This window comes from Myotis nattereri (genome assembly GCF_964212035.1).
Source record: "Myotis nattereri genome assembly, chromosome: 2".
NCBI classification, from domain to species: domain Eukaryota; kingdom Metazoa; phylum Chordata; class Mammalia; order Chiroptera; family Vespertilionidae; genus Myotis; species Myotis nattereri.
Window position 1 is genome coordinate 26346210 of NC_138076.1, and position 12336 is coordinate 26358545.

Genomic DNA, 12336 nt, shown 5'->3' on the forward strand with positions numbered 1-12336 from the left:
CTTATTATTCAAAAAGTGAACTCCTAGTCACGTGAAGGAAGCCTAAAAGGCCATTAACTTGGTCTAAACAAGCTTCCAAAGAACACAGCATCCATGAAAAAGAACAATAAAAGAGTGAAATTACAGTTGAAGTACTGAGGAAGAAATCACTAAGAAATTGTTTTTTAAAAAAATAGTAATATGAAGTGATATGAAAAAATAGCAAGTTTCAAAACATAATAGAGAACTGAAATGCATAAATGTCACAATATATATTTATATACTGTATATGAAGACCCTAGAACCATAATACAAAAAATTCACTGTTAATAACTCATTCTCGAATTGCCCCCTTTAAAAATCAAATTGCGCCCCCTGTAGAGCATGTGCCCCACATTGGGAACCACTGCTCTAAGTATATGAGAAATGTTTAGATATGTGAATTAGAGTTTGGGGTATAGTAGTTTTGGTTAGCAATGACTAAACCAAAGGTTGTTCAGTGGCTCAAGTTTTCTTTCAGGGTATGTTATGGGCTGAAAATTAACAAAATACACAGAGCTCATAGGCTAATTAGAAGACCAAAACATATCTATAGAGTTGATTGTACTTAAACATATGTTGCATTACAAACACCTCTGCCAGAGTTACTTTTAAATTTATGTTTGTCTTTTTTATTTGAATAAGTCTACTGAGACGGTGAGTTCCCAAGCACATCCATACTTAATCTACACTTCAATGATTAATAACAAATTTTTAATTTCTTAGGCTGCAGAACATTTAGACACACCAAAAAATGGTATAATGTAAAAAATGCATAAAAAATTGTAATTATTGAGATCAATCAGTTGCAAACTCAGTAACATTACAAAAATGTACATTATCCATGTCATTATGTCTTTACAATGATGCAAAAAATAAGGTCCACTACATATGGCTAGGATAATTTTCTCTAAAAGAATCCTTCTTTACTTAAAGACTGCTATGTCAGCATCGTCCTCCATTCCTATCTCCATGATATAAGAATAAAAACTTGTTATCCTAGCCAGTAGCTCAATTGGCTGTCATCCCAATACATCAAAGTTGTGGGTTGATCCCCCATTCAACCCACATATAAGAATCAACCAATGAATGCACAAATAAGTGGAAAACAAATCTCTCTCCCTCTCTCTCTAAATCAATAAACAAAAGAATTAAAACTTGTAATTTAAAAAAGTTTCCCCAAAAATAGTTTCCCAATAATACAAAATACACTTGCTTACATACTCATAAAAAAAATCTTATACTAGTATACTTTAAATTGAAATGTTTTTCCCACTTATTTACTATTAATTTATCTCTTCTCAACATTTTTGTAGCATCTTTTGCTTTTGGATGGTTTGAGTTGGTTTTTTGTTTTCTTTTGTTTTGTTTTGTATTTTAAGTGCACGCCATCCCTGATTTTAACAGCATGAATAATTATGAAAGAGTAACTGTTCATAGCAACAGGATATCTAAATATAAAACTTAAAAATATAAACAATTTTATAACATGTAAAATGTGAAACAATTTTACTATAAATTATAGGCCATGTCCAAATAGTTAAATCAAAACTTTTATCACTTTTAACTCTCAGTAACGTGAAAACATATTTCCACTCTAGCCAGCATCCCTACACCAAAAATCTAACTTCCCACTTATTCCATGAATTTAAAATGCCTAATTCCAGTAACAAAATAATCTGGACTCTTAATCTCTGACAAAGTCTACATCCTAAATGCACTGTTCATGGTAGGCATCTAAATGTAGACTGAATAAATGAAGTAATTGAGCAAATTATCTTATAGTAATATTTATATTTCAAAAAGAAAGAAATCTACAAGGAAGAAATTGTTATTTAAGCCAGTTACACATTATCACCCTCACCTATAGCCCACAGTTTAAGGCAGCGGTTCTCAACCTGTGGGTCGCAACGCCTTTGGCGGTTGAACGACTCTTTCACAGGGGTCACCTAAGACCATCCTGAATATCAGACATTTACATTACGATTCATAACAGTAGCAACATTACAGTTATGAAGTAGCAACGAAAATAATTTTATAGTTGGGTCACAACATGAGGAACTGTATTTAAAGGGCCAGAAAGTTGAGAACCACTGGTTAAAGGGAAAGCAACATTCTGTCCCAAATGAAAGCACTCTATTACAGCCATGCATTCAATCCCATTCTGCAAATGATAAAATTTTAGTGACAACTAAGATAAAAATTAATAAGATTAGAAATTATTTTTTAAGAAAAGAATAAAACAAAATGTTATATAGACAACCTATTTTTTTTTATGGACCATAGGTATACAAAACTAGATTATTCATAACCTCTAGTTTCTTATACATTCTTATCACTGGTTCAAAGTCAGTTTTAGAATTTATTCTATGATAGAAAGAGAGAAAAAAGGAAACAGTGAATGCAGTGAGGGAGGAATGTGTCCTTTCACAATTAGAGAATATGCTATTAATACAAAGAACATTCATAATTATGTATTTGAGTGCAGTGATAGGTATTATACATAACTCCCAAGAAGCAGTAAGTATAGCTATTATATAATAAATCTGCAGTCGGACTGCCCAAGTTCAAATTCTAGCTCTGTCACCTAATATTTGACTTGGACAAGGTACTGAATTTCTTTTATGCCTTAGTTTCTTCATCTGTAAAAAATAACAGTACCTACTCTCACTAAGTTGTATGAGGATTAAAGGAGTTAATAAAGTTAGCTTTAAAGTAATGTCTAGCACATAGTAAAAACATGACTAATAAACTACTACAACCTAATGCTAGCTCAGATATTTCTCTAGAACATGGATCAAACTTTTAAATCACAGTATCCCACAGTTTCTCTTCACTATCAATGTGAAAACATACTTAAAGTTCAAGTGTCTAACAAAAACTCTTAAAATATTTCTACACAGCTGATCTCATTGAAAAAAGCAAAAACCACCCTCCACTGCGGAAAATCTAACATACAGGTCTATAGTTCCTTCCAAAGGTTAAAATAGAAAAATAAATAAATAAATACAAAGTTAGAACTGATATAGAAAAAAGTAAAGAAGAACTTGCTCAAGTTACTCCATATAGCCCCTGAATTTCATCACTCACCCCTCAGATGACCAGGCCAATATATATATTTGCATTCAACAGAAGAAAACACCATTTTAAGACATTTCAGTTTTAAGCAGAGTGCCTGACCCATATACCCCCAATACCTATTTGCTGAATTAATGCCTAAAAGTGAAGCTACTTCTGGCCTATATTTTCCTTTCTCCATCACTGTCAAAAATACATAATTTTTTTGAAAATATCTAAGTTTGTAACAGGAAGCCAATCAATTCTACATAAGAATCCATTGGCTAGTTTAAAAAAGAGGAAGGAAAGTAGTTAAAATACAATAAAAGAAGGCATACACTGTTATCTGTTTAGAGGAGGAATAATTCCTCACCCTAGAGTTCACTGTATTATAATTTTGAATATGAGCTTTTCATATCTTCAGGGAAAGTCACTCAGGAAATTCACCAGTGAAAATAAGGCTACATTTAAAAATACAGATCCTATCAACTCTAATTTTGTAGATACTATCATGAAACTAGTTTTCCAAGACTAGTACACATTCATAGAAGTCTACTCAATGAAACTCAATTTTCCCAAATGTATACTACAAATTTAGTTACTTCAGTTAACAACACTACATATTTTAAAGCTGGTAACCAAAAACACATTTCTAACCAAAGCACACCAACAGATCTCTAAACTCAGCTCAGCTGCAAAATAAGGATTGTTGGGTTAGGATCAGGGGTGGGCAAACTTTTTGACTCAAGGGCCACAATGGGTTCTTAAACTGGCCAGAACAAAAGCATGGATGGAGTGTTTGTGTGAACTAATATAAATTCAAAGTAAACATCATTACATAAAAGGGTACGGTCTTTTTTTTTTGTTTTTAGTTTTATTCACTTCACCCACGGGCCTAGTTTGCCCACCGCTGGGTTAGGTGGTTCCCAAGATCCCTTTGAAAAGTAAAACCCTAGGATAATAGGACTCAAATTTGTCCTACACTGCACTGCACTACACTGACTGACTACCTTTTAAAAATATGGCTAGATATTTTTAAAAATTAAAATATCTAACTCAAGCAAGGGAAATTATAATACAAGCAAGCAACCAGGTGTTCTAACAAGAATTTATAATACCCAATTCACAGATATAACACTGAATTCATTCTAAACTACAAATTATTCTGTTTCCATGCAATTATTAACTTGTACACTATTAAAAAACAGTTGTAGGTATCAATTGTTATATTTCAATTCATTTCAGCCATGTCATTAAGAATTAGTTCTCACAGATAAGAGTTCTTACAACACTGAACAGAATAAAGCATTTTAGTCATTTTTCCACCTTGAATATTCAGTAACACTCTTAATAAATGCTCAAATGATACAGAGCTATTTTATGAAAGTGATTCACTATCAGAATCATTTTAAGGGTAATAACAGTAAGATAATGTTTCTATTTCAAAGTTTCTATTTTTTCAAAAGTTCACAGAGAAAATTTAACAATAAAATAGATCGCTAAAAACTTCAAAGAAAAATACTGTTAATTTTCAATTGTTATTTAAACAAAATTCTATAGATGAGATTTATTAACTGCAGTAAATTTAGATCAAATCTTAAATATTTTATACAGGGTGTGGCAAAAGTAGGTTTAAAGTTGTTCATATGGAAAATAATTAGTAAATAATATAAGAATAAACTCCTTTGCATATTCACAACTATAAGCCTACTTTTGCCACACCCTATACTCAATGTTAACTTTACAATCTTCTGATCCTAGAAGCAGACTCCTTGATCTTAAGCAAAATGAAGAGTATTTTACTATTGTATACAAGGTGTACAACAACTTAAATTACTACCACTTTCCACAGAACTACAATTCAGAGCAATTGAGATAAATATACAGCTAGGACACTAGGTCAATGTAAGAAAACAGCTATTAACACAACTCTCTTCTCCTCATCCCCAAATATCTACTTAAGGACCAAAATTTACTATTAAGAAGACATACTTTCAACTGCACAAAAGTAACAGCATAAAACAAAGCACAGGAAGGTATATCATCTGTGAATCAAAACTCAACTCCCCAGAACTTTACTAATACATATAGGATACTGTATTCCTGACCAATGCAGTTACACCTGTCATAAATAATATTTAGGACTCATTATAAGCAAAGAAATAATATACGACAGGAGGTTAGAATACAAACAGGAAAAATAAAGATTGCAAAATTTGCTTAGCTATTACTATGGGTCAGGAGAATCAGTCTCATTCCTATCTACTGATAATCTGCAACAAAAATGGAAAAAAGGAAAGAATACAGGTTCTTAGAGCCACCTGCTTATTTCAAATTCATTTCTCCAGCACTTGGTTGCTCATTAACTTCTAGCAGTACAGTATTATAAGAACTTTTATGCAACAGTTTTAAAGTTGTATACCACTTTTTAATTCTAAACTAAACATTTTTTTTTTTAGATAGATCAATAGTCTACACTTTAAATCTTAGGTGTCGAACATTTCAAAGTATCAGAACAATTAGCATCTACTGAGTTCTCATACCTAGAACTCACCAGTAAAAAAAAAAGCTGATTATTTCACAAGTCTCCAAACACCAAACTTGTGTAACTTCTATATTACTTCCTAGAAATTGGACTTTGTAGCATAACACATAATCATCTCTATAAGCACTGATGCATATACCATTCTCACCTTATCCTTTTCATGTGGAAGGAGTGACACTGGAGGTAAAGAGGAAAGAGACTCACAACTCTCTTTCCCATCCACATTGGTTGCTTTAGTGTTAAGCCGATAAAGAGGTCCATCTTTAAGAAGTCTGCCATGGCCAATGGCGCGTTTAACAGCCAATCTGAACTGCTGGTGAAAACCTGAGGCAGCACTGCCTCCAAATAATGCAGACACATCCTTCTGACCTTTCAAAAATCGTTCAATGCTTTTCAAAGTTGAGCCACCGGCCTCTGCCAAGCCATCCACCGCCCGCTTGATCAGTTTATTCCAATCTACATTTTGCTTATTGTCCAATTTTCCATGGTTTCGAGGTTTAGGAAGTGCTATTCGCCCAGGATTATCAGGATCTTTATAGGAATTGAGACCTTTATTTGAAACTTTTAAAATGGTTCCATCTTTAACACTCAACTCCAGTTGTTCTAAAACAGTTTTACGATCCAAGCCATGGGATGAAGACACTGCATTGCATATCCTTTCTTCTGAAGGGCGCTGTTTCTGCTTCTTCACTTTTTTGATGGCCTCCAAAATCCATTCCGTATACAGCGGGTTAGCGAGTTTTACCATGGTGAAGGATTCGTATATCCATAGAGTCGTTATCCCTTATCCTGATGCTGAGTAAGTTTTACACCATGGAAAACAGCATTCTCGGAGGCTGGGAACCAGTTAACCATAGCATACAAGTTTTCTGGCCTAAGTCCTTCCTCCTTTCACAAAATAGGATGCCTCCCACTTTACTTTAGAAACCTAAATAACTTATTTGAAATGTTTCCAAGCTTCCCAATAGGTTTCTCAACAGCACCACATATGCGTCTCTTCATAAAGTTGTAAAAATTCAAGAACATCTCATTCCCAGCAGGAAAGTGTGCATCTATGCCTGAAAAAAAAATTAAAACAAAGTCAGTTTTCTATCAAGGCCCATTTTGTGAATAAGCTATAACTGAAGAAATATCCCCGTCTTTAAAAACAATCAAACAGTGTTTACTAAGCACCTGTAGAAGTTTGAATGTTTCTATCAACATTCCAAAACAATCATGTATGTAAACCACTGGGATAAAAATGAAAAGAAAAGAAAAAGCTGAATAATTAGGATACAATGAGGAAACAAAATGAGATGCACTATGAATGACCTTAGGCGACAAGTAACCAGAGGGTGCTGGCTGTTCTTTGCTCCACAATCTCTGCTCACCAGTCTATGAACTGAAACTCTTCCTTGACATCTTTCCCCAAGACACTATTCAGCACTTCAACAAATATCTGGGTTAGTAGAAAGAAGCCTGTAATGAAAGTAAGAGTGAATCTTCCATCTTTTAAAATTCCAGACATTCAGACTGGATAAAAACAGTCAATACGAAAACCACTGAGAACATTTTAACTATTTCATGTATTAAAGAAACAACAAGTAGAATTTACACAGATCACGTGCATATTTTAAATACATTACTTTAAACATTCCAAATGAAAACAAAAATAATACTGAAAATAGTTGTGTGAAAAGTACTTAAGGAATTTTTAAATAATCTAATTCCATTCAAATTTTAAGAATTACATGCCAATAGCTTCTCATAGCCAAACATTTTCAATATATTTGGAGGGAGTGTAACAACTGTCAAAATGTTTATAATTAGTCTACAGATAAACCAGAAACGGGAAAGGCCCAGAACCACTGTGTTCAAACGCACACACTACAGATTTTGAAATGTACGGCATAGAAAAAAATGTATTCCCTGTTTGTGGGTCTAAAGAGATCTCAGAGATTCAAGACTGCTGTCCGGAGATAAACATTAATAAGTAAAACACAAACATACAAATATACTGCCTCTCCCAGGATCAAAGTCATTATCCTTTCAGACAAAAGAGACTGGCAGACACTAATCTTTTTTAAAAATCACCAAAATAATGAAGTCTCAATCTAAATAACTCCTTTACTTCCAAAAAATAAATTTAACGAAAGTGTTTTTAGACCGCTGCTCTTATTGAGGAGCATTCACATTACAACATAAACAATGCTAAAGATAGGCCTCCCACGGCAATTATTGAGAGTGAAAGAGTGACATTAGAATCCAAAGGAAAACCAAAAGATATTAGGAAAGAAATCGTACTGCTAACCATGCTAGGAAAGAAAAGGCTTAAGGAAATACTCAAGCCTTAAGAGCCAAGATTTATTTTTAAATTATTTGACTAAAAAGAAGCCCCCTGAGAGCGCTCTATCCTTCATTTGGGTGAGCTTCTCAAGAGGACAGAAATCACAGTGTTATTACTCTAGGAAAGTTAATTATGAAGACATTAACGCTGAGCGAAGCGAGAAGCTACCACCTGAGTTGAAGAAACTAGCAACAGCCTAATTGATTACTCTCCCAGGTGAAGGAATGAAAGGCAGCGCCCCGTCCCCACCTCTCCCGAAAGTAAGGCGCCGGCAGACTTGAACTTCCAGCTCCGCACGGGCACCAGCCGGCGGGGAGAACGCACCGCTCGCTTCCGACGGCCCTTCCCGGGCTCCATTCCCCACCCCCAGCACCTCTTCGCGCTCGCTTTTCAAAAGAGCAAGAAACTTGAAAACTTGAAACAGCACCCCCCGGCCGCTTGCCAGCGGGCACGCCGTTCCCACTAAATGGAAACAGAACCCGAGGACTAAATTAACAATGAAATCACGTGAAGGGGTTCCGAGGAGCGTATCTCCCCTTCGCAGCCCCTTCGCAGCCCCTTCGCATCCGCGGCTCCGCAGAGGCCGCTTCCGAGGAGGGCCGGGGGCGCGCGGGCTGCCCGGGAAGCCTGACAGGTCGGGCGGCTCCGGTCCACACCGGCCGGCGCTGACAGGCCGCCCGCCGCCTCCCCTCCCGGCGCCCCGGCTGACAGCCCGGCAGACACCACACCACACGTGCTGCCTCCTCCGCACCACAACACCCGCCCGCCTGTCACCCCCACTGGCCGCCACGGCCCCGCCGGGATCTCCGCGCCCCGGGCCGGAGCCGGAGCGCGGGCAGAAGGGGCGGCCAGGCGCAGGTGGGGCCGCGGCGGTGGGTGCGCCCCCGAGGGAGAGCGGGCTCGCCGGCACAGCACAGCCCAGCCCAGCCCGAGGCTCGCGGCCTGGGCCGCTCGCCTTCCGCCCGCCCGCCGGCACCCCCGGCGGCGCCCGACCCGCGGGCGGGCGGCGGGAGAGTCGGGCCTGCTGCGCGCGGTCCGCGGGGCGGGGTGCGCCCGGCGCCGGCCCGGCGCGAGGGGGCGGCCGCGGTGCCCCAGCCCGAGGCCTGGCGCAGAGCAGCGGGAGGCGGCGCAGGCCGCGGCGGGGCCTGCAGCCGCCCGCCGACCCCGCGAGGCGGCCGAGCGGGCCCCGGAAGGGCTCCGCCTCGGGCTCGACGGCCGAAGGCGGTCGGGGGTGGCCCCGCGGCTACTTACCGGGGGCGAAGAGAGCCGGAATCCCGGGGACCCGGGCCGGACCGCGGAGATGCCCCAAACTGACACGACCGCCATCTTGGAGACAGTGAGCTCCGGCCGGGGGGAGGGGCGGCGAAGCGGCGGAACAGCCGCGGGGGGAGGGGAAGCTTCGCGAAGGAAGGGCCGCCTGGGGGAGGGAGCGGGAACAGCCCGGGAGGGAGGCGACGGGGGGCGGGAGGGGGAGCGAGCGCGGGAGGGGGGCGGCCGCGGAGCGGGAGTCGCCGGGCCGAGTGCCGGGAAGGGCCGGAGGGCGGGGCGGGATCGGAGGGAAGAGCCGGCCGGGCGGGTCACGTGGGGCCGGTACAAAAGGCCAAAGCTGAAGTGGGAGGAGGGCCCGGTGGGGCTGGAGGCCAGCAGCTCGGGGCTCCTTCTCGCCTTTCTCACGCGGCTAGGCCGGCCGGAGACTCGGGAGAGGAGATGGTGTGTCCCCATTACACAGCTGGGGAGACTGAGGGCGGGAGCACGGGCGGGGTGGTGTCGGTGCGGTCCGGAAATCCGGCGGCCGGGCAGAATCTGAACTCTGGATGGCGGCCGTGTTTACAGTTAGCAGAGCCTCCCAGCCCACTTCGGAGCCCTCGCCCCACTGGCACCGGGACTCCCCCGGAACCCGAGGCCGGGAGCCGGGTGGGCGGGAAGTGGGCAGGTGCCAGGAGGAGACTGCCTCCCTCCATCCTGCCCCTTCTGCTCGCCTCGCGCACCCCACACACCTCGCTCCTCCCCTCGGTCGGGAACAGAGTGGGTGCGAGGAGAAGCGGGGAGAGGGCAGGAGCTCAGACACCGCGTCAAGCTCTTTGTCAAGTCTGCACAGTGAGCGACTTGTTGGGCCTTAAGCAGAGTCGGTTTTGTAGCAAACGAGGGTCGGGAGACTTGCACAAGGCCACTCGGCTCTTGTGGCACACGTCTGAGTTTGCAGCCGCGGTCTGTCCCAGGCCAGTGCCCGTCGGTCTGCTCGCCCCGTGCCGCGTTGCTCTGGTCCGAAACGATGGCTGAACCATGAACTGGCACTTTTTTATGGCCCGACTGTCCTCTGCTGGCTGCCTGTGTTTCTTTGTCTTTTCTCTCATCTAGTTTAAACTCCTTGAGGCAGAGATTGAGTCATACTTTTTTTGTGGGTTGTCTTTTTTTTTGTTTTTTTTTGGTGTGTTTTTTACTGCATTCACTGGAAAGGCCATAAATGACAAATGAAAGGACATACTAAATGCGTAATAACTTTGCGTACGTTTTCCTGCTCCTCGAGACCTTTATCTGCTTCCGGCATAGACTGTCTCTTCTAACACCCCATTTTACCCCAGTTTTACCTTTTGAAGACCACCCTCTCACTGCCTTAACTTCGATGTTTATAAACTTTTGTTGTATTGACCATTTGCCTCCATCCTTCCCCTTATTTTACATTTGCATTTACTTTACATTTACATTACTTTGGCATTTTGTGTGTGGCCTTTTTATATATTTTATTAATATGTTCCCTTGTACATACTGTTCTAGGATGTCTCTTTGCATCTCCATGGCAGTATTGTACAAGCAGTACAGACTCAAAAAACAAAAGGAAGTTGATAGTGAATGAACAATTTTAAGCCATTAAGAAAGGTGGAATTTCTACACCCTCCCCCCCAACTCAAATCTTGAGTGTTTATACCTCAACATATACTTTACTATCTCTATAGATTGTCTCTACTCTAATTTTTAGGCTGTTTCTATTCACTACTAACATAAAAACTTATATGTTTATATGGTGGTCTGGCCAACTCAGTATCCTAGCACTGACACTGATAACATAAGTGTGGTGTGATGAGATTTACTGAATCACCCTACTTCCCTGCCCCAGGCCCAAATTAGGAGAGAAATTTGGAGATAGAAGATAATCTATTAGAAAGGATATTTTCCATCCTAGAGTAATCAGACAGATGCATTCTCAAGTAAAGTGGGAGCTATTTGTAATGGAAATACAGGAATTTTTTTTAAAAAAAAAGGTTTTTATTTCCCAAAGAGGACAGATAAAAGCATATTAATAGAAAGGAAATTAGTTTTTCATGTGAGAGTAGTATGTGGTCTTCAAAAGAAAAATAATATGTGTAGAGATGATCTGTTTGCCTTTGGATAGATCATTTGGAAGAAAACTAGCCATAATCATTCCTGTGAAAAGACCAAACTGGAAATTAAGCACACAGTAGCAAGAATTTAAAACAATTTGCGACAACAAAGTACAGTTTATCTTTCCAAACAGCTTCCAAAGAGAGACTTTACTTTACATTTGCATTACTTAGGGCACATTGTAGAGGACTCCTCAAAATAAAAGGTCTGCAACAAAGACAGATTAAAGTCCTCATCTTTTGCATGTTAAAAACAATCCACAGTACTGAAAGGACAGCTTTTCTTGCTTCGAACTTTACAAAGAATTCAGCCCTGCAGAGCTGGCAGCTAAAAGTTACTTCCCTCTTCCACATTTTGCTCTAGGAATCCCTGCCTTTTCAGTTGTAGTTGGTAACAATATTTTATGCAGTCTAGCTAAGCCTAAAATTGAAAGGTTGCTTATCCTTGTTTCAACAGGAAAATTTTTAGTCCATTTACATTTAATATAATTACTGCTGTGTTTGGATTTGTGCCTGAATATTACTATTTATTTACTTTTATCCACTTACTTTATATCCTTTATTTTTTTGTTTCTTGCCTTATTTTGAATTAAAGTATTTTAAAGCATTAACCTCCTTTGTTAGCTTATTAATTACACATTCTTTTAGAAATCTCAGAGATTGCAATATGTTTGTTTGACTTATTATACTCTAATATAAATGATTGCTTACACTACTTTCCCAAGAATGCTAAAACTTTAGAATGCTTCCACTATTTCCCTTTTGTGTTTTTTGTTGTCAAGGATTTTTAATTTAAAATATTTTTAAAATTAATTTGAGAGAGAGAGGAAGAGGGAGAGAGAGAAACATCGATCAATAAGTAAAGAAAATAAAAGTCATCTAAATTGGAAAGAAAGAAATGAAACATTTTACTCTTAGATGACATGATTTTCTATCTAGGAAATTCTACAGAATCTACAAACAACTAGAATTAATGTTAATCAAGGTTGCAGGATATAAGATCATACATA

At 40.0% G+C, this 12336-nt stretch overlaps 1 protein-coding gene across 1 annotated transcript in view; it reads right to left on the reverse strand.

The window, feature by feature from the left end:
• Nucleotides 1-9284, reverse strand: part of KAT6A (lysine acetyltransferase 6A) — a 131098-nt gene extending 121814 nt beyond the window's left edge. The window contains exons 1-2 of the mRNA XM_081085002.1: nucleotides 9198-9284; nucleotides 5769-6678 (exon numbers count right to left, since the gene is read on the reverse strand). Coding sequence (XP_080941128.1) covers nucleotides 5769-6368 — 600 coding nt within the window. The 5' untranslated portion in view covers nucleotides 6369-6678; nucleotides 9198-9284. The remainder of the gene's footprint in view (nucleotides 1-5768; nucleotides 6679-9197) is intronic.
• Between the last annotated feature and the right edge of the window lie 3052 nt (nucleotides 9285-12336).